The sequence below is a fragment of the Cinclus cinclus genome, chromosome 3, assembly GCF_963662255.1.
Source record: "Cinclus cinclus chromosome 3, bCinCin1.1, whole genome shotgun sequence".
Lineage (NCBI taxonomy): Eukaryota > Metazoa > Chordata > Aves > Passeriformes > Cinclidae > Cinclus > Cinclus cinclus.
In genome coordinates this window covers 68,332,741-68,358,163 of record NC_085048.1, presented here as the reverse complement: position 1 = coordinate 68,358,163, position 25,423 = coordinate 68,332,741, and the positions used below count along the sequence as shown (strand labels likewise).

At 39.3% G+C, this 25,423-nt stretch overlaps 1 protein-coding gene across 14 annotated transcripts in view; it reads left to right on the top strand.

The window, feature by feature from the left end:
• Positions 1-14,721: 14,721 nt before the first annotated feature.
• Positions 14,722-25,423, top strand: part of ACTN2 (actinin alpha 2) — a 68,172-nt gene continuing 57,470 nt past the window's right edge. For all 14 annotated transcript variants that reach the window (XM_062488992.1, XM_062488987.1, XM_062488989.1 and 11 more), the window contains exon 1: positions 14,722-15,837. In XM_062488992.1, the coding sequence (XP_062344976.1) occupies positions 15,703-15,837 (135 nt within the window). In that variant the 5' untranslated portion in view covers positions 14,722-15,702. The remainder of the gene's footprint in view (positions 15,838-25,423) is intronic.

Sequence of the window (25,423 nt, the reverse complement as noted above, 5' to 3'; positions counted from 1 at the left end):
TGATTCAGCCCCAGAACAGGGCCAGCTTAGAACATTTTGCTCATGGTTTTGCCCAGTTGTGTTTGGAATATCCCTGAGGGTGGAAATTCCATGGCTTCACTGAGCCTCTCATCCAAGATTTCGTTAACCTCAGGTTAAAAATAAATTTCTGATGTTAAAACCCGTGATGCCTTCCATCAGTTTGCATTCAAGGTTGCAGGGTCCTGCACCTGGAAGTCTGTGCACAAAGCCATAAAGGGAACGTGGCTTGTGACAAACCAAGAAAAGCCTGGCACAAAAATCAGAAATAAAATTTATCCCAACTGATGTTAGCAGATGGACAAAATGATAATAAAGACAACAATTCCAGCACCAGTTGTATAAAACTATTTCCATATATTGTTGCAAAGCTTCATAGCTATGACAAAAATACCAGATTTGTTTGTCAGGCTGCTGTATTTGGCAATCATTTAACATGCAGTAGAAATACAAAATGCTGATAAAAGTCTGGGATTGCAGAGAATTATTTCAATGTTTAATTTTATCCATTGTGGGTGTCCCCTGATTTCAACATTTTGTTATTCCTTTCTGATTTTTCTTTGGTTGGTTGAAGATAAGCCATTGTAGGTATGGCAGCAGAGAGGGGAAATACAGCTGGATGTCTGACTCTGTGCCTGATGATATTTACCAGTCCCTTATTAGAGTGTGTGTTAACTCTGTGTCACGTTCCTTCTGACATGGTTATGGTCTGGATGTAATGACAGCAATTGCTGAGCTGGTAAGAGTTGCTACCATTGCAATTGTAACAGTGTCAAAGTGTTTGGAGGATATAACTGATTTAACAGGAATTGCTATCATTTTTCTGATGTTTCTAACACAGAGATTCTGATCACCTAGCAAAGGAGCTGGCTGGGAGCAGTGCAAGCCAAAAGGCCAGTTTTATTGCACTTTTTCCACATTCCCTGTGCCTTTTGTGCATCCTTTTCTTTCATGAAACTTTCATGTGACCTTACTTTTAACATGACTTAAAACTTGCAGAAATATGCATGTTTCCATGCCTAAAAATACCAAGCATTAAAATATCTGGAAAATGTGCAAGGGGCAGAAAGTTGATTCTAAAACAAGAAAATCACCAGTCTTGTTTGTTTGCTTGTTTGTAGCCATGTGATTAATTATTTAAATACTCTACCCAGAAAGATAAACTGGAAGTTGCAAAAGCTGTAATGTGTTCAGGTTTTGCAGTAGTCCTATCCCACTCTGTTTTTTTCCCACAGAGAGCTGCAGGACAAAAGTTTTGTACCTTTGTGTTTTCCGTTCCATCTTTGTTTTGTTTCAGAGTAAAGCTGGGATTTCCTTTGGTAGTTAATTGGAGAAACAGAGACACCTTCTGCAGAGGGAAAAATATTTGTTCTTGATTTGATTATAAACAAGTGTTTTGTGGAAAAATGTTAGCTCAGAAAGTCTTGTAGGAAATATGCTTAGTTGGCATTGTAATTACCCAGTGTTGAAGGTGAGCCTCATAGAGATTTGCGCCATGCTGGACTCCAAAGAGGTGCTTTTTTGAACTGAAATCCAAACCTGTTTCAAGTAGTCCCTTTATTTTTTCATCACATAGATGGTCTATGTAGGTGTAATTCTCATAGCCACACTGCAGCTGAGATCACCTCTGCTGATGGCTGCTATTAAGCTGCATTTGAAATAATACATTGCCTGTTAAAATTCATAGGATCTTAGAATATAAATTATCATATGCTAATTTTTAATTGGGGAAAAGATGATCTGTTTCAAGCTTTTTCTGTAAGTTATTCACTTGTAAGCTTTGGGGCATGTTCGAAAAGGTTTGACTGAGAAAGGTAAACACTATGAAACTTTTTATGTTCTCTACTTCTGTAAAAGTACCACCGCTAAATTTGTGGTACTTCTGGAGAACATATCATGGATGTCTTTAGATAGATGTCTAGTCTTTATATTTTTTGTCTTCCAACTCACCTCACCAGCTGTTCATTGAATAGAGCTTCATCCACCTTGGTAAGTAATGCAACCCAGCAGGAGGAGATTTGTAGAATGAAGTGGTGCTGAGGAACCTTCATCATAATGTGCACTTCAGAGTTTTCTGCAGACCAGATCTCATTCTGTCTGATCAAACTCCCGTGAGTTGCATTCCTGGAAAGCATCTTTCTGGTTTGTTTTCATTTCTAAGCAAGAGGTGGGAGGGATTTCATGTAGAGAGGAAAAAGTAAATCTTCTGATTAAAAAACGGGAATGCTCAGTAGTGTTCGATTGTAATATGTCAGAATGAATGTGAAGGAATTGAGTGCTGCCTATGCAATTTACTGTTTACATACCAAATTAAAGTGTTTGTATTAAATGCTTTTAAGCATTCTCAAATTGTTATTAATTAATTTTCTAATATGATGATTCTTTTTTACTTCTTGCAGCACCTTCTGTAATCTAGCGAGCTACCATGATAAACAATTCTGAAGGAGACAGAAGAAGGCCACCTTCCCTGTGCTTCCCATCACTTCCTAGTAATCTTGGTATGTTCCCTGACATTTCTAATTGGCAATGTGACAGTGCCTGGCATCTAAAATACATTCTAATTGCAGCATACTGAAGTAATAGCAAAACCTTTCTAGGATATGCAAAGATTCTCACTTTTTCCAGAGTGTATGTTCTTTAATGTTTTAAGCAAAAGTAGGTGTTAACAAATCCGTGTGTTTAATGTGGGTATGTGGCTGCTAACTGAACTGTAAGCCAATCTGTGTTTCTAAGCAGTGGCTTGAAAAGCCTGTTCACCCAAGGTAATCTCATTGTCAAAGGATATATTGTGTTTTGCTGTTGATTTTAGGAGGCATGCTGAAGTTTTGTAGTTTGGGAGACTGTGCAGTTGAATCTGCTACTCTGAGTTAATCCATGCCCTTTTTTCTTAATTCATGTACACATCTGCTCCCTATTACAGCATTATAATTTATAAGAATATACCTGTGGTCTCTGAATTTGCAGAGCTACTGTGATTATCAGGAAGAACAGTGCTTTATTGTGTTCTTTAGGCTGCATTAATGCATTTTTCTCTATTTTCAGTTCTTTCTGTACCCTGTGACAATCCAATGACCTGTACCTTTCTGCATGTTGGTAAAGCCTTGAAGCCATTATTTCCTTGGCTGGGCTTTTGTTAGAAGCAAAGAGATGGGAGCCTTTTTGTCCTATAGCAATGCACAGATCTAAAATGAGTGAGTTAACATTTATTTTCCCTGTCTGCTTTCTGCCATAAGGGCTTGATCTTTTTATGCTTACATCAGTGAAACTCAGGAGTAATTCTGATGAGGTCAGTGAAGCTGTATGAGTGTGCAGCTGGTGTAACTGGAGGCAGACACAATCAAACATAATTCATAGAATGACAGATTGGTTCGAGTTGGATGGGGCCTTATAGTTCCAATGTCCCCACCACCACAGGCAGGGACACCTTTCGCTAGATCAGGTTACTCAGAGCCCCATCCAACCTGGCCTTGAACACTGTCAAGGATGAGGCATCTACCACTTCTTTGAGAAACCTGTTCCAGTGCCTCACCACCCTCACATTAAAGAATTTCTTCCTAATATCTAATATAAACCTACCTTCTTTCAGCTCAAAGCCATGCCCCATGTCCTGTCACTACAGTTCTTGACAAACAGTCCCTCTCCAGCTTTCCTGTATCCTCCTTCAGATACTGGAAAGTTGCTGTTAGGTCTTCACACAACCTTCTCCAGACTGAGCAGCCCCAACTCTCTCTGCCTGTGTTTGTAGGGGAGGTGCTCCAGTCCTCTTACCAACTTTGTGGCCCTTTCTGGACTTGCTCCAACAGTTCCATGTTCTTATGTTGGGAGCACTGGAGCTGGATGCAGCACTCCAGGTGGGGGTCTTACAAGTGCAGAGTAGAGGGGCAGAATCCCCTTCCTTGTCCTGCTGGCCGTTCTGCTTTGGATGCAGCCTGGGATTCAGGCTTTTTAGCCTGTGAGCACACATTGCTTTGTCAAGTTTTTTTGTCAACCGTCACCACTTGGTGGTGGTTTAAGTTACAGGGAGTTGCAGTTCTCATGCTGGATCAGGTCTGAAGGGAGAATAATTCTTGAGTTGAACTGAAGGGCTCGAAAAAGTTTCCTTGCTAGACAGTGCATTCAGCACATCATTGACTTACTGACCACTGTAGGAGACAGTGTCATGTTTTCCTGGATTTCCGTGAAAATCCTTTGTAGCTTCCCCCAGCTGTAAATTCTCATGTTTAGCTGCATTCCAGATCTAATATTAAAATGCAACCCTTTAGATGGGGTGGTGGAAAGCTGTTTTGGGGATTTTACTGTATTAAAAGCTTTCTGATATGGTAACATAGACTAAAGGCTTTTGAATCAAACTTGCTGTAAAGGAAATTTTAAAATATATATTCTATATAAGGAGAAATAAACCCAAAATAAGTAAACTAGTTTCAGCAAGACACAGGCAGAGAAAGCATGATCTTGAAAAGAATAGGCAATAGTCATCTTTGTAAATCCATTTGTATCCATTTGAGGTAGTCTAGTTTATCCTGGGAGCATCAGGGAAGAGTAAGGAAGACAAATGGAGAAGGTAAACAGTGGAAGAAAAAAGCTGTCCTTTCAGTGCTGAGCTGCTTGATGAATTGTGACTTTTTTGTTTGTGTAAAAAGTCAGCTAGAAAGTTGGACTATAGAGACTGCATAACAGTTGCAATGAAAAGCAGGAAGATGTCTCTTGTGATTGCTGTGAATGTATAGTCTTCTGTCATGCTCTGATGCTTCTTAGCCTGGGGAGTACAATACTGGATGTATAAATTAACTGTTTATTATTATGAAAAGGAGCCTGTGCCAGACAAGCTACTGCAAGAGTAGGTGTCATAGATCTACTGTTGTGAGAGTTGTGAGTCACGTTGTTTAATGCATTGGGAGAACTTGGTAATTGGAGTGAAGCAGTGTGGCCTTTGGGGACTTGGGTGTAATGAACTATAAGGAAAGTGTTGTGTGCTAGACATGTCTCATCGTTCACAGCATGGCTGTTTACAGGAAAAAAGACAATAAAGTGAGGGATGGGAAGGAGGAAGAAGTGATCAATAGGGACCATGTTTAGCACACTTTTCTTACTGCAGTATACAGTCTTGTTGTCACGTTCTTCAGTTGCCTGTTAATCAAGCAATTGACAGGTGTTGGAGCAGCAGCAGATCTCACTCACCCATTCCTGACCTGTAGCTGTTCAAGCCTTAATTTGCTTGTCAGCCAGCCACTTTCTGGGTCTTTTAAAAATATTAAGATGTATCACAGCTCTTTCCCTGAAGAAGAAATAGTGTCATTCCTATCTAGGTGCACTAAATACAAATTTCAGCTTTTTTCCCAAGCTGGCCACTGAAGTCTGTGCTGCTTTCATTTCTTCTTTTGTCCACTGCCAGTCCATGGACCTTTTCTGTAGCTGGTACATGATTTGAAGTACAATGAGCTCACAACTTTGTATGACAGTTCCTGAAAACAGGTATGATCCACACTCTGCAGCACAGAAGAGAATATTTATCTGCCAGTTTTGCTGTTCAACTATATTCAGTTACATATTTTGTTTATTCACATTCTAAAGTTTAATTATTTTACGTATTTTTTGTGTAGGAATGAGCTATGTGTTCATGTAATGCCTGGGACAGTGGCACTGTAAACACTGTGAAAAACAGAGCATTTTTTAATATTTGTGTGTTATATATGCATACATATATGAGAGATATTAATACTGTTATATTTTAGAATCATTAAAGAGTCAGAAAGTGCATTTTCACAATACTGAGTCACACAGAGTATCTGCAGTCACAAAAATACCCCAATTTTTTCTCTGCGTTTCAGTGCCATTGCAAAAAGATATTTGGCTTTTGTATTTGCTTTCATTGTGGATTGAGAACTGTTCATGCTCTTATGTATTGTGGGAATTCTTGGGGGGAAAAACACCCTGTAATTAGAAGAAATAGTGTGTTAGATGAGGGTATGCGCTGGAGTTTTACTAATAAGCCTGTGTCTCCAGATTTGCTGATTACTAGAGGTGTCACGTTTTCAGATTTAAAATAGTGGCCCTGCTGTCTCTGTGCCTTGCAGCCTTGCATAAAGTAGTCTTGACAACTGGCAATGTTCTAGATATCTGCTAACAGCCCTTACTGACAAGTGTATGTCAGTGGTTTCTCCACTGCGTCTCTTACTCTCTGACACTCTGCCTGCACTGTCCATATTGGAGACTTAAGGCAGTTCTCTGCAGAGAAACTACTTGGGGGAGACTTAGAGACGCTGTGACATCAGAAGCAATTCCTTAGATATGCAGAGATGAGGGTACTATTTCTGCACAAGGTTTGACAGGCACTTAGTATAGGGCCAGGAAGGCAGCCTGGGTTTGGACATGTAGTGAAGGGGAGTGTGGAGCACTGAGAATTAGGTGCTTCTGACACTGATGCTGATACGTTTATTTTAAATAAGCCTGATGGCAAAACAGTTCCTGCTGTGATACTCTCAAGTACTGCATGGGAAAGGTTACACTTCAGAATCTTTCTCACTTTACTTATAGTGTGATCCCTTTGGTTTGTATTACTTGCTGATTATTAACAGTATGGTGCTGTATGTGGCTTGTTTTAAGTTGCAGAGGGGCAACAAAACACTTTAAACAATTTATCACTAATTTAATCCAAAAAATGTGTTTAGTCTGTGTCACTGTAACACATTTAAGGACTCTTGTGTGTAAACTGCAACAGACAGATCGGAGATGCAAAACATGATGTTATTTCTTGAGCAAAAGGTGTAGGGGTTATGCAGCTGCTGGGCTGCATTGGAAGCCTTCAGTGCTTTTCTTGACATTGTGTATGAATTGTCTTCCAATTCAGAACCCATTTATAATTACTTAATTTATACTTTATTTATAATTAGTTATAACACAGTTATCTTAAAAAAAAAAAATCAAGATCACAGTTTAATTAATGGTGGACTATGCCAGAGTTAAGTTTTCCAAGCTGTGTTGTATGTATTTATTTGCACAGTCACACACTTTTTTTCCCCCAGAAATTGTACTCTGTTCAGTGTAATGAGTAAGCAGTGTTCAACAGCATTATGATTTTTCTTTATTCAGTGAATGTCTGTTGCACTCAGTTGGAGCATATTCCCAAATATATAATTTATCGTTTTCCACTCTGGTCATCACAGTATTTGTACTTGTCTTCAAGTATTACAGATTTATCTGGTATTTGATTTTCACACACTTCCTTATACTTCACAGTATTAGTGTTACTCTTGGTCTATAAAGAAAGCTGAGGCACATGCTCCAAACTGTATATACTTACATTTCCCCATACAATGCATCATTTTAGGATAATCAATGTTGTTAGTATGGAAGTTGTCTTTTCCCTTATGTACTTTACAGAGTACAATTACCTACTGCACTTTCTCCACTGGGTAAGCCTAATGGTTTGAGCCTTCAGGCCCAGCAGAATCCTCAATTTTTCTGGTATTTCATCATGCATTGATTTAGACATTCTCTCCTGGAATTGGAAGTGCAGTGATTCTCCCGACTCCCACCACTGGTACTTTCACAGTAAAAAATCAGGCCCTACAAATTTAGGGCCCGAACATCCTGATCTTCCATAAATCATCTGTGTGCCAAGGTTACCAGTGAAAGTGGTACAAGAGGGATGAAACTATGGGGAACAAATGAAAGTGTCATGGTGTCCTAGAAGCACATTCATGACAAAATCATTTCCCCTAGAGAAGCCTAAAATGTATTTGAGTCTATTCATTTGAATTGAAAAACGAGCTTTCTGCAGAATGTTTTTATCGGGGAAGATGTGTTTGGATTGTATCTACTGAAAAATTAATGTGGGAGTTTGTATAAATACATGTGTAGCCTTACAGCCTGTAGGGGTAATTTCACCTTTGTTGCTGACTCCACCTCCAGTAACTGTTCACATGAACTGAACAATTACCCAGAACAGTTTCTGGCCTAGAAGAATGCCTCACGTGTTGAATTTGGTTCAGCTGTGAAATTCTGGAAGATTACAGCTATTTCAAATTTAACTATGGGATACAACAGCATGCCCTTCAGTCAATTTATCATAAAAACTACCTAGTTTCAAAGTGAAGAAACATTTAAATGCTCTCCTGTCCTCCTTTGCTTATGCTTAACTGAACTTAGGCAGGGAGAGAGGGGAGCTAGTTAAGAAACAAAGCACTTGTCCTGATTCAGAGGGATTGAAAGTAGACAAGAGCCTTCATTATGAGTAGGTTTTTGCTGGTAGATCTTAAGAGCAGTCCAATACTGGAAGGTGTGCAAAACTGATACTTCCTCCTGACATTGGAATATGTCTGAAGTTGGTAAGAGTGATCATAGCTGGAAGGAAGCAATTGTCTTTAGAACCAGAATTGGAAAATTCAGGCCTTGCTGTTTTTACATCAGGCACGGCAGGAACATTGCCCATTTTCTCAGTGCACATTCTTAATGCAGCTGAGTGTCAGGGTAAAACTTCTATGGACAGCATGGAAGGACAAAGGTTCTGAAAAGGAACTGTTAGGTGCTATACATAAAGAACATGTTATCCCTTTTTGGCAGTAATTCAGGTTGCGTCTAACACTGCTGTATACAAGGATTAATTTGCTGTTTTTATTAATCTTTCTATAATTTCTGTGCAATGAATAATAAGCAGAGAGTATTCATTTTTCAAACCAGCCATTTGTTCAACCAGATTGCCTTCTTGATTGTGCAACTTGAGTATGATTGATATTAGTGATATTACACTGGTGTATCTGGAAAGAGAAATAAGGGCATTGAGACTGCAACTTGACAAAGGTCAGTCAGTCAACGTGTACAAATGCTGAGTTTAGAACACAGCAGTGCCTGTACCCATAATCTCTACCTCATACCTCAGTGGTTTAAAACCTGTGCCCCTCAGTTGTCGTCTGGAAACTCTAAGTTAGTTGATGGTGTTTGTTTCTAGATAAATAAAGGCATATTGTCCTTGCAATTCCTTGTCTCTTTCACACACACACCTCTCTCATTGTGACCAAAACTATTGCTGAATGATGTGGTGCTATTTTAAATGACAGTCTCAATTAAATCAGTTAAGGGTCACAGGCTGGCCTACAAAGGGATTTTTTACTGGTTGAATTAATGAAGTACAAATTGTATCATCAGTTGCAGCTTTTGCATTGCCCTAGTCACACAGTTTCTTCTTTGCTTAGGATCTCTGCGTGGTAAGGCTAAGACAGCGAAAAATAGGAATATAGGCAGGATTCTGGGAGCACATGATATGTGAAGGTTTCTTCAAAAGGTTTGTAACAGGCCGTGCTATACCCCTGGTCCTACCCCTTGCATTCTCGTCACTGAACCATTTTTAAAATCCTGGATCTGTCTCGCCATTTTTTCCGCTCTTACGCCAGCCCTATTTGTAGTTTCCCCACCTGTTACTGTGTGTACTGTGTTGTAGCTGACTGCATGTTGCCCCACAACCGCAGTGTGCCAACAGACTGACTGAAGTGTGGTATATAAATTACAATATACTTTTCCCAGTTTTTCCTTTGCCCACTTCTAATCTGTGCAAAGCATCTATCAAAGCTTCTGATATTATTTAGTCCCTGATCTAATCTGTCTTTGTGAGTTGCACCTACCCTGACAAGAACCATTAAACCAAAAAGACACCCTCAACAATCTAGCTCAAGGAATAAGGGACTTCAGGTGTCGTGGTTCCTTATGAATAGAAATGCATCAGAATGTGAAGTCTGAGGGCTCTTCTCATTCATGAAAGGTATTATCTTATGCACTGCTGCCTGGCAGTGCCATCGCTAGAGGGTTTGCCCAGCTACCTTACACCTTTCAGCACCCGCCTTGCAGTTTGTGGTTGTTGCTAAGTATCACAGTACTGCCTAGTGACTCTGGCAGAGACCAGATGTTGATTGATTCCTCCTGCTGCCTGCCCTGAACCCTCTTGGAGAACCAGGGCCATCTGCTGTGCAGGATGCAGGGCTCTAAGCATGGCCCTACAAACACTAGGAGCTCTGCCTCCAGGGTGTAAGGGACCCTAAATCCCTGAGCAAGCTTGACATCCTAGAATAATTCTAGGGATGTTTGGGTGCAGGCCACACACAGTCCAGAGGTAAAGGATGTATGATAGATAAAGCACACTGTATTCATAATTGTTGTGCAGATTCCTCAGGGCTTTTAGACAGACAAAGCCTCTACTTCTTTTCTAGGTGGACATTAAGGACCAAAGGAAGCATTGCTGACACTGTTTCAGAGATGGCAGAGTGCAGCACCATAAGTTTGTTTCTCTCAGAGACAGTAGTCTAACAAGCTAACACTCAGATTTTTGGGAAAAATTTATCCGAATTTGCTTGCTCAAGGTCACATAAGGGCATCTTGAGCTGGCATGGTCACACCATGTCTCAGCCCCGTGATTTTCCTTCCGCACAAAGGGTTGGCAAAAGCCAGTGATGTCAGTGCTGTCAGCATTTTCTCCATACCCCTGAAGCCCAAGCTATGCTTTGGTAGTATTTGTTGGTCCCATAAATGTTTCTTGCTACACTTCATCCATGGCTGAATTCCAGGGACAGAGTAAGTCGTCTCTATATATAGCTGATGAAACACTTTGGGATCTTCTGGCAATGACAGTTGTTACTATGAAGTGAGCAAATTACTCTTTTCTGTTCTTTCTTACATTTAATTTCCAAACTTGTCATTGGAAATAACATACTTTTTAAAAAGTAATTAGCTACTGTATAGTTAATATCACCTTGTATGAGTAGCATGGAGATTTTCAGAATCAAAGTTTGTGCCTCTTGGTGCTAAATGTGGGAGGGCTACATATGCTTAATGTCCACAGTGCTTTTCCTTAGCTCAGACAAAATCAGGGTTTTCGTTCCCAGACGTATGGCTCTGTTCTCTTCTTTCTTTCTGTTTTTTCTTATGTATGTGTTGGTTTCAGAAATATTAAGTGAGTTTGAAGTTTGTTCATACTACCTTTACATAATGAACTTAATACCTTGGTTTTCTTTTTACAATGTAGTGTATTTCTTACATTGAAGAAGGCAGGTTATACTTATTGTATTGCAAAAAAACCAAACCCTGAAACACCTCTAATAAATGATGTGTACATTTTATAACATACCTTACTTTTCTGCTTAGCTTTGTGAGGGAAATTTATGCATAATTTTTAACAGAATCTGACATTTTGGCCAGATCATAATTTTCTTAAATAATTCAGATTTTTGTTGGTTAAGCTTTAAACTAGTGGATATTTGCCACAAGCAAAAATATATTTTATCTACAAGTGGCAGTTATGGCATGCTTTGAAAAGACAACGGCTCTTCGATCCCCATTTTAAGATTCCATTAACAGTTTACACAGAAGAATAGTCACTTTGAATTTATTTTCTTTTACCTTTCATTGTCTTCTTTCTTGATAAAGCATCTTAGTGTTCTTTTTCACGAAGAAGCAGGCAGTGACTAGGACAAGATGATTACTTAAAGACTCAATGACTGATTGAGCTCTTATAAGGTTCTTTATCTTCCTGTGGCCTTTCTGAGACAGTTTTGGCAGATACGAACTATTGTATTCCTACACAGAAGTGTTACAGCTGAAAACTAATGGTGGCCATTTCCATGTCAGTTGATTGTTTCACAGGCAATTATTTAAGTAGAGAAATCTGGCTCATTTCTTGTTCTAGATCTCATCAAGTTCAAATAGAAGAATGATCTGATGAAACACTGTTGCAGTGTTCAGCATTTTTGAAGTTTTAATAAAAGTTGTTGGCTTATTCCACAATTTTGTGAGAGGGAAGCATAAGAAATATGTTCAAGGACTGAAAATCTGAGAAACAGTAAAAATGCAAAGGACACAGTTCTTGAAAGAATGATATGACGGCTTTTGATAAGTAAATGAATGTTAAATATAAACTCTGTGAAAACCTTCAATTTCATTAAGAAGAATGATGAAGATGAGTGTCCTTTAGGTAGTAAAGCCATTTGATTCTCAAGGAGCTTCATGCAAATCATACTAGAAGGCTTTCACTTGGGTGGTACTCCCTTGTGTGAACTCACAGACCTGCTCCTGCTGTTAGGAAAGATCTGGCCATTTGGTGCTCCTCAAAATGCATGGGACATGATGCTTGGTTGCCACAGTGCTCTCCTGGGTTCAAGTCACCATTCTCCTGAGTAGGTCCTTAATGGTGTTTATGTTAGCATGAACTACAGCTGTTCATTTTTTGCCAAATAAAAAACAAAAGTAGTTGACAATTCAGCTCTGCCATCTCTACTCCTGATCTTCCCCTGGCACCTTATTTTTTCTAACCTGTTTGGCAGTCTTGAGTATTCTTTTGTCTTGCCCATCATAAACAACCTGTGTCATTTCTACTTTAAATATACTTGCTGACTCTCAGGTACTTTGCCATGTCAACTTAATGTTCCCTAATCATATGGTACATTGTGTTTCTTTTTTTCTCTTTGAGACTTTTGTCCTTTCTTTGCTTATTTCTGTTTTGGTTTTATTTTCTTTCTCCTTAGGCATGCATAGTCCATGGCTACGTGACTCTGCCAGCTTTATTTGGGAATAATCCTAACCTACCTCTGATGTGGGAAGAAGCTTGGTGAAGCAAACCACTTTATTCATACTACTGTGCTAGGCACAACTTTCCTATTTTCCTGTTGAGCTGAAAGAGACAGCTCCCTTTCCACGTCGAGTTTGGCTCTCTTTCCACTACGGACCTCCATTCATATGCTTCTCATTACCATCCACACAGTTAGTTTATAAAATTAAATTAAAGTAGTAAACAAAGTACCAGATGCTCCTCCTAAAGCTCCCATCTATAAATATCTCCCCTGCCTACTCATGCTGTCTGATTAAGAGGGAGTAAGCAGTTAGTTAGAGAACCTAAAGCAGGTCAGATTCCATCAAGATAGGCAGGATTTTTTTGAAAACAGGGGTCTTCCATTTAACCTCCTGTTTCATAGGTAAAAAGCCCAGTGTTCCCAAAATGCACACTGACAATGTTGAAGCCTCCTATTTTGACATTTTCAGAATTAAAAAGATTTTTCATTCTGAAATTTTTTTTATCTAAAATGGAATAATATAACCTGGCCAAAGTGGATCTTAGAAACTTTTTTTTTTTTTTTTATCTCTCAGACTAGCTGAGAGATACTATGGTTCTGGCTGTTGGTTCCTAGGAACAATGAAGATATTTTTGCTCAATTTGCTTTGTTATCAAGTAGTGTTCACCTATGTACCGAGTAAACATGGAAAAATGAACAGTAGCTTTTTAGCAGTGGCTAGCTGTAGTTTGAGAAAATCCAGTTATTTTATGAAAGACTTAATAGCCTTCTTTAAGAATTCTAGAAAATTTGGGTAGAATATCCTTTGATTTCTAGACATCTAGACATGGGTCTGATTCCAGTCCTAATCCACAGTGTGATTGGATATTCTTTATTAAAGAAATTCTTTGCCAAAGCACCTCAGTTTTTACTTCCTGACTGAGGTGGGCACCCTGGCCCATATTAGAGGGTGAGGACCAACAAATAAAATGTGGGTTGTAGCTAATACCTCCCTGTATGAAGCCATCAGTACCTGTAAAGCTCATCTGTACTGCACACTGGGGACTGATGCAGAACCATTTCCATCCATGTAGATCCCCAGACAAGGCAGTGCCAAGGAAAGGCACAAACCTGGTTGCAATGGCTCCCCTCTAATGGGGGAGTGTGTGGAAGGTCACAGTTTCATCAGCAGGAGGGCTCTTTGTATGGGGGCCAGCTCTGGGTCACATATTAAAATTTATGTGTGTTCTTCTAGGACTCCTCTGACTGCTTCCTGCATTTCCTCTAGAAACTTCTGTGCTGTATATAGCAAATAAGAAGAAATGATTTTACTGACTTTGAAGGTTTGAATTATCATTTAAGTGATTGCAGTTAGACTTGTATTGAAAACTGAAGATGTCTACCAAGCTATAAAAATAAACCACACAAGTTACACCAGCATACATATAATGTGTACATACATGAACTATGTTGTTTTGTAATTGCTATTTGATATTGTCTCAGAGTATCCTAAGAGAATGCTCATCTGCATTTGAGCAAAAAGTCTAAGCATAGCATTTGCTTTGTTCTGTAGGTAGAAGTGTAGCAACCTTGAGAGTATTTGCACTGAGCAGGTGAAAAGCATGTTGTTCTGTCTGGGTGCTTAGATTTGGAATTTAATTTTTAGACTGTTTATCTCACAGTATGTACATCAAAGTTCAGCTTGCTGTTATTGAACGAATTGTTGCAATCCTCTTCTGAATTCCAATTTGCAACCTTAGTGCTGCATTTATAAAGCTTTTTTGAGCTGAGGAGTAGGTATTTTCTGTGCATGTGTGCATGTTCTATATTGCTTGGAGTCAAGGGATAGAAGGTGACTTGGAAGAAAACAGAGCTTTAGTTAGCAATATGAAATGGAGGGCATATTGCTGTCTAGGCATAAATTACTCTGGTTATTCATTCCCATTGGCTTAGAGACTTACTGAGACTTCAGTGAGCACAGTTTTTCCACGCGCCTGATTTTGTAACTTACGGCTTCCAAAAGCTCAGCTTTGGTGAGCATTTTCATTTTGTAAGTGAGGTTCGTATTGTATCCAGTGTGGACACCGCTGGAGAAGATGACCTTGGCTGATGATAGGTGCAGGCATTAGTGACAAGCTCCATGAAGAACGTAGTAAACTTGCCAATTCCCAGAAGAAACATTGTTGCCAAAGCAACTGGAATGATAGGGCACGGGAGATACCGGACATGCTTGCCAGGATGCTTGATCTCAGGCTACCCTTTGAGATTTTGCCCTGTGGAAAGAACGGGCAAATGGTTCCTGCCGCACACTTGTAAAGTTCCTGGTTCCACAGAGCTTTGTATGTGCTTCTTGGTGCCTGCTTTTGGATTTAATTAGCGTCTTTTCTGGACAAAAAGATGTGTTGCTTTTTAAAAGTTGTGCTTCCATGCTGCCTGGTTAACCCCAGACCTTTTGCCACTGGGAAACGTTTCATCACTTGGGTGTCCTTGCTGGGCTGGCTCGTGTAATCCTTAATCTGAAAGTGCGAAGCGTCCCAAGGCGGGACGCGCACTTCGGGCTAACGCTGAGCGATGTCGAGCTGCATCAGCGGATCGTAGGCGGGTCTTGGGGAGCAGGAATACATGTCAGTAAGAGGGGGAAGAAAACCCGAACCAAAGGACAGGTGCGTATCAGGTTGGCAGAGCAGGCGGGCATTTCGGCCGGCCGTGTCGGGCGGCAGCCCCCCCTGCCCGGTGCCCGCGGCGGGGCCGGGGCCGGGGCCCGAGCGCCACGTGACGGCCCGGCAGGGATAATAAGCGGCGACCGGGAGCTGCGCCGGGCTCCTCCGCAGGGTCAGCCACAGGGACCGACAGCAGCAGCAGCAGCAGCAGCAGCAGCAGCAGCAGCAGCAGCAGCAGCAGCAGCAGCAGCAGCAGCCGCCGCCGCCGCCGCCGCCAGGGACACAGCAGGGAAGGTCACCACAGGTCAGCACCTACCTGGCAGTTTCAGCCTCTGCTCTCAGCAAGATTAGTCAATATTCATTCCCTGTCACCTTGGAAAAAGAGGGGAAAAAAAAAAAAAAGAAGGAAAAAAAGACTGCTACCTACAACCTCTCAGCAAGTAAACTAAAGTCGTAGTAGAAGCCACAGCAGCTGAAGCTGATCCCCGGGTAGCATGAATAGCATGAATCAGATAGATACAAACATGCAGTACACCTACAACTATGAAGAAGATGAGTACATGACCCAAGAAGAAGAATGGGACAGGGACCTGCTCCTGGACCCAGCATGGGAGAAACAGCAAAGGAAGGTCTGGAAATAATGTGCATCTGTCTGTGTGCTTCTGTGTGGAATGATGCCCTATCTTACTGCCATGTTTTGTCTGGAATTGTCGGGGTTGTAAAGCAAGGGGTTCTAATAAAATGTATTTTACACTGTATAAACCCTTTATATTATGTAAAGTAGCTATGCCATATTTTTAAGATAAAGCATTCACTTTTTTGAATCTTAAGTGAAATCTATGTCAGATGAAGATATTTTATGGGAGTTTCAAATTTATATTGCACTGCAAATATTCTGTCAGTACCTCTAGATTTATGTATAAATATTTCAGAAACTTTGAACTTAATTTCCTGGGTCTTCCTTTTGGAAAGCAGACTTTGAATTGATGCGTGTGTCCAATTGATTTTTCAAAAAGAGTAAATTGCAATTATGAACAGAGATAAACGAGATGGTTCAAAGTTAGTGTGCAGAAAAGTTTGCAGTGTTTCTGAGAGCAGACTGGGAAGTCACTTTTGAAATTGTGGTCTTGCAAGTCAGCTCTTATTCGAATTTGTTATTTATCTCCATTCTGACTGAATGACCTGACAAGGAAAGTATTGTCATAGAATTACATTAAATATAGAATTATATCCAGGCTAGAATTATATCCAGGCTATATTTGGAAAACTGTATGTCATGATTATGTTCCTATATGACAGTTCACTTACTGGAAAAAAACCCCATGTCTATAAACTTCTCGGAATACACAGTTTTAGAAGAAATGCTTCTTGCCTTGTAGGTGTAAGAAAACTATTGTGCCACCAAGTACTGCCCATGTTCTTTTTCTGAACATAAGCAGAAATTATGATCCCAGCAGGAGTTATGTCAGTGCTTTGCTACTTTAGTAATATTTGTAATATCTAATTTCATAACATTGTTTTAAGTAGGATATGGAAAAGAAAGATGAAATAATGCAAAGGATTTATTGCTTCCTAATTTAAAAGGTGATGTTGAAGTCACAGCTGACAGATCTGGGATTAAAAGGTTATCTGCTGGTTACAAGAATGAAAAAAAGGTAGGGAGTGAGAGACAGTGCTCTGGACAATAAGGTTGAATATGCATTTTACATAGATGAGCATCTTAAGCAGAATGTGCCAGTTTAGATCTTATGACAGTCCCACTGTTACAGCTCCTATAAAAGCTATACTATAAAAGTGTAATTATAAAACTAAGAGCTGTTAGAATAGTTGGGGACAGTGGGTTTACTTTTCCATTAAAATTTGTAGAAGCAATATTTTCCTCTCAGATTTAGCTTGTAGCCTCCATCTTTCTGTTGTTTTTAACTGGTTTTGTTCATTTTCTTGCATTCATGCCTATTCAGATCCTGCTGTGTGAGGACAGGGGGAGAAGTTCTAAGCTGAAGTTCACTTTTTTTGATCTACCAGCTGCTGCAACTACTAACGAATAATTAAGTTGTACTCATCAATGTTGGCATTTATTTTAATTTGGCACTCTTCAGATGGTGAACTATACTTTCGCATTTTATAATGAGAATGAAAATTATCTTAGTGCCAAAGTGCTTTAGTGATGCAAAACTGCTCAGCTGTAAGAGGTTGTGTTACATCTGATTAGGATTCAATTGTCCAGTTTTTCAGAGAAGGCTATTTTTAAAAGAAAATGGTCAAGTTACTAGATACTAATGCACTCTAATGCAGTTTTCCTTCAATGCAAATGTTAAAAAGTAAAGACAATTTGGATTAGGTAGATATTCTTGTTTACAATAAGTCTCTTGATTTTTACAGGAAAGTGGGGAGCAGTTATACTGCATTGAAAATTTTATGTTTCCGTTCCTGTGAACAGGTAGTACTTCAGCAGAAAGTCAAATTTCCCCACTGTCAAATTAAAGCAGTCTCCGTTTTGCTTGCATAGAGTAGAGACTGTGGTTTTGCTACCTAACATTGCCAGTTCCAAGGGTTTAGTTTTAATGTTAATGTGATACCATATTCAAATAAAATTTACAAGAGAGGATCCTTGTTCCTTATCTTGGAAAGAAATCTGAATTTATTATTACATGAGAAGTAAGTAATCGCAGGATGAAGGGCCTCATAAACTTTGTAGAATGTCAAGGCTTCTGTGTTTTCCTAATTTGTGCTAAGACAGTTGCAGAAAGTGCTTTCTTAGTTTCCTTATTCCTTAGGAGAAGATTGCAAGTGCATGGGCACAGATCTTTGTTCTAACTGGTAATACAATATTCAAAAGTGATCTTGGTGGAGCCCCTGGCTCCATGTGGCAGTTGGCAACATATATTTTCTATTAGACAGTCTTGGAACAAACCAGAAATAAATGCCATTGTTTCTATTGTGGGCTGCCCTCTCCAGACTTGCCATTTCAGTGATATGCCTGGTATGAAATCTGTCAACAGATGCTGGTAACACATGATGACATCCATAGGATTACAATGGAGGTGACGCCTAATTATAACCGTGGTTCATAGAGTATTATGGTCTGCTGTAATCCAGGCTCCTTGGTGGTCGCAGATGTCCAAAAATATATGAAGAACGCTATAGAAAAGAAAGCTGAGTTGTGGTTTAGCACTGTCTTTCTGAATATGAGCAACAATTTAAATGACTTAGTTGAGGTTACATTTAGCCTGTGTCAACTCAGGATATCAAGAAAATGCAACAATTTGACCATTTGTGCATTAGACACTCTTTTTGAAAACTTAGACCCCATGTGGTTGGGCTTTTCAGACAGGATCTTTAAAGAAAGCAGAAATTGTATTTTGGGTGGACATGCTGTCTACAGTAGAAAATAATTACAGAACCATGGCCTTTGTGTCTTTTTGAATATATAGATGTATACCATGAGATGAGAGATGCCTGAAGTCTGCTCCTTGACCCATTACACTTCTGTTGCCCACGTGTGATAAAACAGCAGCTGAAAGATCTATGGAAGTGGCCCCTTGTTTCTTCAGTACTACACAGAAATAAAAAAGTATTTGAAATTAGAAAGCTTGGCCAGAGAGGGTGGGATTGTTTTCTTCATTTTGCTCTGTAACCCTAGACAAGGTCAGATCACCTCTGACCTCAGTTTTCTCACTGGTAGAGAGGACAGCAGAGATATTTGTATGAACTGGTAGAAATGGTTGGTTTTATGGTGTGTCAGACTAGAGATCAGCTGTCCATCAGTCCCTACCCTGCTGGACTGGAGTGGAAGTAGAAATCATACTAGCTTATAATGGAAGACTTATAATTTCTCTTTTCTTCATAATAAATTTATTTCTTGAGTTTTCAAGAAAAGTTCAACAGACTCCACAATCCTTTTAGTTTTCACTACCCCATATCTCAATAGAACTAAAAGGAAAATAAGGTAATGCTGTGTCCCTTAGCTTAGGAAACCAAGCACAACATTGTTACTTGAAATCCACAAACACTGTATTTTTGTAAAGTTTTTGATCTGCCAACACTGCTTGGTGAGCCATGTGTTAACCAGCACTCGTGCCTATTTGCAACTTTTGCTTATAAGTAATTATAAGAGTGAGTGTGCTTTTTTAAAACTGGCAGGAAATGTGGTTTGTTAGACTTCCAAGGAAGGTTGTGAAACAAGTGTGGACCCTTTCTCAGGACAGTTGTATTGTAAGGCATTAAACTGAGCTCACATATTTAACATGTGCCTCCTGCAGTAATTAAGACATGTCTGACACTATTGCCCTAACACACATAAAGAAAGAACTGGGAACATGTTCCTTGCCTTACTGACTTTGTTATAGATGAATGGTCTTATTCTAGCTTGCTCTGGAGCACTGCTTTTTTAATGCAGAAGGGTTTTAATGTAGATGTCAATGTAAATGATGACCATTTGGATGGGGTTTTTTTATACTGGAATAAAATAAACAAGATTTAAAATATTTATTTACCTTAATATTGCCCTCTTTCTGAATGCAAATCTTCTTGATGACACTGAACATTGTGCATGAGTGAGGACTTGGGGAAAGATTCTTAAGGAAAAAAGCTGTGTCTTTTAGTCTTCAGCAGTGCATATCAGATTACCTTTCCAGTGTGACCTATAAGGATTTATCTGCATTGCCTCCTTTGGCTGGTAGTATACCTCCTGTTGTCCTTGCAAGCAAAAGGGAAAAAAAAGTAGGAAGTCACATGTATGGCAAATTATTTGATTATTTGGCAGCAGCTATAAGAATTATGGATTATGGACAAAGTTCTTATTTTTCTTACATTGCTGCAGCTTTATTAAGTTCAGCAGATTTGAGAGGTTCATTGCAGCCTGAAAGAGAAATTGACCTTGTGCTCAGTCTGACTTCAGAGTCTATAAATAGAGTTACAGTCAGTATCCCAGATTTACTCTTAAGTTTGCTTGGTCTTCTGTGGATGGAATCTAAGTTGGTTTCTTATCAGAAATCTCTTCCTGTAAGAATTCTACTGGTGAGTGAGAAGACAGATGTAATGGAAAGAAACAACTTCATTCTTCACTGGACAAGAAAAATAAGCAAGGATGAATGAATGAAAAATAAATGTAGGGCAGAAAAGGGTTAGCAGGAGAGGCTGGATGCTACGAGCAAAATTAAGTACTACAGAACCACTTTTTATGGATTTACAGGCTCCAGATTGAAATCATTGTTGCAGAGAATATAACAATATCTGCAATGTGTAGAGGACATTCCATCCTAGGTCTTCATCTTTTACTGGGATTATCTGGAAATGACATTGATTTGGGTTTGGTTTTGTTGTTTGTTTTAAACCATGTAAAATTCTTCTCTTGAATAATGAGCCTTGGGGTTAGGCTTGCATGGCAGACACAGAAACCACCACTAGAGGGTTTTCACTGAGGTAGCACTTTTTACCCACTTGGAATACCAGTGGGATTGTTGAGAAGGCACGGATTCCCCTCTGCAAGTGAGCAACATGAACAGGGTCTGGACATGAATGTAGGAGGTGTGAGGGAAGCAAAAGGTCCTCTCTTTTCTAAGAGAGTATGAACCTTCTCATTTCTAGTATTAACCTGTTAACAGTTGCATATTCTTACAAAGAGGATATTTCTTATAAAGAGTTGAGTAGCTTCAGAACTACTTTCAGGAGGAGATTGAATATACCAGGAGAAAAATCATCCAGACTCGAAAGCAGAACGATAATGGAAAAACCATGTGCCATGGTAGCATATGCTATTTCATATGCTGAGTCCTACACTGCAGTTCTCTCCCTCCCTTACCTTTTATGCAGATAATTACTGTTATGTTGGTGTCTTGGGAATTCTGTTGGCTGAAATGCAGAATTTTCTTTGAGTATTAGTAGTTGAAAAGTGCCAAAAAATGTCACCATTTTTAGACTTTTTTTTTCCCCCCCATAATGTTCAGCAAGTATTTGGCTGTCTTGTATAGAATAGCAATGTCTTGCCAAATGGTACATGTTACTGTAGATACAGAATGCACCTTATGAAACATAAGTTTCAGCATTCCAAGGCCAAATGCTCCTCCTTTGGGTGCATCAAGAATTTTCAAAGAGTGGGTGCCCAAAGCTCTAGCATTAAGAACACACGAAGAACATATCTTGTTTTTTCTTACGTGCTATGTGTGTTCTGAGTGGGAGAGAAGTTGGTAGTCCATAGACAAACATATGTTTTTTTCTGCAACAGCATGTCCTGATTTTTCAGCATATAGTGTACCTGTCCCAGGTATTAGACACTGATGCAACAGAAGACCATGGAATGGCAATTTCTCTTATCCTATGATGAGTTGCCATGAAAACAAGAATCTCTGTAGAAATAGGGGATATGTTTAAGGCTTGTTCTGTACAATTTGCCTCTTAGAGATTAGTGCTTTTTAAAATAGTAACATGTTAAATTCCTCTTGCTGATGTTACTTGCATGGAATGGTGCTTGAGAGGAGCATGCTGAAAGGATAGTGGAACAGTCATATTTTGTCTTGGAAGCTGTCAGTAAGGTGTGCAGCCCTGAATACTGTGGTGCTGGTATATAAAGGAAAAATCAAAGAAAACTATTATGAAATTCACTCTACTAGAAATGATTATGTAGGTACATTATTTGAATGGGAAGGTTTTCTTTACCAGTACTGAGAGAAATCAATAAATTACTCAATATTATGTTTTCTATTTAAACTCAAATGAACCTCTCAATGTTGACCCATTCCAGGCTCTGTATGCTTTTAAGTGTTGTCAAATTGATAATTCCCAGTCCAAGTTTAGCTGTTAATTGTCATTGACCCCCAAATATCTGCCAGCAACGTATTATGAAAATAAATTGTAAGCACCATTTTATAATGGGAAGAAAAGGCTACCTGCCTCTCACTCATAGATACACAACCTCCCCTGAAATTCATATAGTAAAATGTCTGTCTGTAGATGCATTGATCCAATTAGTAAAACAATGAGGATTGGAAGAAAGTATGGATCTAAGTGGGTTTCCATAAGCTGCCACCAATGTGCTTAAGAGCTAGAGAAAAGCTGTGTGTTAAGCAGTGGACTTTGCAATAATCTCTTGAGAGTGGGATGTCTGCATCTTGCCTAAATCTCTGGGTCACTGGAGAGCTGAAGAGAAACATGGAAGGTTTTTGCTTGGAAGACCTCTAAGGGTTTTCAGCCCTGAGACCACACTAAAAATACATCCACGCTTATACAATTTCTAGCCCTGTGCAAACAAAAGCAGGGCTGGGGCAAATTCTGTAAACTAATGAATATCAGTAAGAAAATATCATGATTCCATCATCAATTTCCAAATTAAACTAAAAGAGCTTTGCAAAAGGAATTTTGACTACTTTTGGCCAGTGGGGCCAGGTCAAAATCTTTTGTTAAAAACCTTCTGTCCTCTCACAAGACAAAAGACATCATTATGATGGAAAAATCAGATGCCAAAAAACGCCTCACATGAATTGGTCACTGTTGCATAAATTCTGATCTATGTAATGACTTTTAATTTAGCTAGTGATTTCTGAATTGCACTGTGTAGTTCTACTGATTAATTTCAAAAAGACTGAGCATTAAGATTTTCTTTATTTGCAAATGTTGATGAATATGCAGATATTGGTAGTATTTTAGAAACTGTACTGCAAACCCTACTTACAGAAGAATGCACTGGATTTGCAGCTGGAATGCAGATAGATGTGATGCAGGAAGAAATGTGTCAATGAAATAGAATTAGATGGAAATTTGTGCTGCTTTGCCTTCTCCCAAGTCAAAAAATGTCCCTCCTGTGTCTTATTTTATATCCTTACAAATAAACAAATATAAAAGTGCTTACCCAGTTGGCAAAGTTGAGTTGGTTTCAATGGCTTTACTGCCAAGCATAATTTCTTCTGGACCGTGAATGTTGGCATAAACAATGTGTAGCTGATGTAGTATTCTTCTAGTGTGAGTGCTGAGAAGTTGCTGACTCTGGGTAAATATCTCCTTTATGGCCATGCATTCCTTACTGTCAGCTGATACCAGAAGGAGCATGTATTCACACCGAGCACTCAATTTCTTCCTTAATTGAATTTCATTCCTCTTAGTTTGGAGGTAATTTTCACATCTTTAGTGTTTGTCTTCATGAAATGCTGTGATAAGAATGTGTGATGTTTGTTCTTAGATTACTGTATTTGTTGGTTTGAAACATGCCTCAGGTTGAGAGACTTGATGCATAAATGTTATCATAACCATACAGGTCCTACAGATCACCCTCTGTGCATGTTTCTGTACAGAAGCTGTAGTAACTCTTCCCGCTGGCATTAACAGAAACACTTCAGTACAGATCAAGGCAGCATGGTCTCAGTAATCCTCAAACTACTGGTGTGAAAGGTTTGCAGGACAGGTGTTACTGCTCTGCAGGAAGAGACAGGGCAGAAGGTTTTGAAGTGCAATGGTCTTCTTTTATAAAAGTGTCTCCTACTGGAAGTGGTAGCTTGTAGAAATACACTTCATGCTTTTGAAGACCAGAGGAAAGCAGAAGGTGACAGCTGTCTGGCTGATTTTTAGTTAGTTTCTATAATTGGACCTAAAATATCTGAGTGTGCACAGAGGGGAGAAAATAAATCCTAAATTTATGTCCTAAGTGCAAGAAGGGACACTGCTGCTCCTGTACCTGGTCCTGTTTTTACCCATGTTTGAGTTAAAAGGACACATTGCTTTGTCCGTGTCATCTCCAAAACAGTATGTGCTGACTTTGCAGATGGCAGTGATAAGTGTTTACTGTACTTGATATGAGTAAGATTTTCCATTTATTTTGAATGCTTCCTCCCAACTGCTCTTAACTGCCAGAATTCCTTCAACTTGAAATCTGATGTTTGCTTTTTATTTCTCTTCAAAAAACTTGTGAATGAAAGAAGTTCAGCCATCCATTACTTTGATAACTTGCAGAACCTAATTTACAGCAGACAGATTCTAATCTTAACTGCCCCTCTGAAAAGCCTTGCTCACCCCCACTGCCATGGCAGGAGTCTGTGGAAGGTGACTACCCCAGGCTAAAATTAGCATCCATGATTATTCCTTAAGCATCTAAGGAAACACTCATATTTTTTTATAGGTGTTGAACACCCAGGCATTTCCACTGACGTCAGGAGGAGCTTCTGTCTATTTTGCACATTTGAAAATCAGCCCGCTGTTTTGGCAGGAATAGAAAGGCATAACTATCTAGCATTAAGTGATTTTTTTAAACTCTGTTTTATATTTAATCTTGGCACCAGTGTAGCTTTTCACTGCTGCAAGACTTAAAACATTGCACTCTTTAATGTGAAGAAAACTGGTACCCAGCTGCATTGAATTCAAAACTTTAAAAAAGCAAAAAACCCCAAACACCCAACTATAAATAATTGTGTAGCTCTAGGGTATTATTTCACCTAGAGAAGTTCCTTTGAGAAAACCCCTGTAGTCCAAGCTCATTTCCACCTCAGTTCTGGAGAGTAGTTCCATCACAGGTTTTCTTTGGCAGGGTAGCTGATCATCTTTGACTCTACTACTGACTATAGGCTTCCAGTCCCCTTCATTTGCTGGTACAATGATCTGCTATATACCAGATCATGGAAGAAATGTGAAGCAACCCTCCCTCTTTTTAATACTTCTTAATCCTAAATCATTTCAGTAATGTGGTTTGCAGTGCAGCCCCACAAGCAGCTGTATCTGTGCATGCACATATCATGTACAATGCACTTATGACCAATCTGGCATTATAGGAAAAGACAAGCAAAACACCAGACATGAGGCTGAAGTTGGTTTTCTTTCCTTTTGTCGAAGGTCTTCATTTCCATGACCGAGGACATGTCCCAGCATGGCTCCTGTTGAGAAGAGAGACCCTGTTAACAAAGAACTGTTTATTTAATTGATACAAGAGTTTGCTTATCACACACTGTCTAAAACCATTGTTTATGCCTCCAGAAGTTACAGTCATCATTGTTTATTTACCTATCTATTCTTAGCTAAGTGCTTGAGAACAAGTTAGCTAAATTTCTTATTTATATATAATCAAGTCATCCAAAGATCCCAAGTAATGTTTTGTTCTTTGTTCTGGTTTAAGGGAAACATAAGTAATTTAGGAACCTGAGCCTCACTAGATATTATTTAGAAACTCAGGTCTGAAAGTCTGCTTTCTTACAGGATATTTTAAATGTTTTAGAAAATGTCATTCTATAGATAATT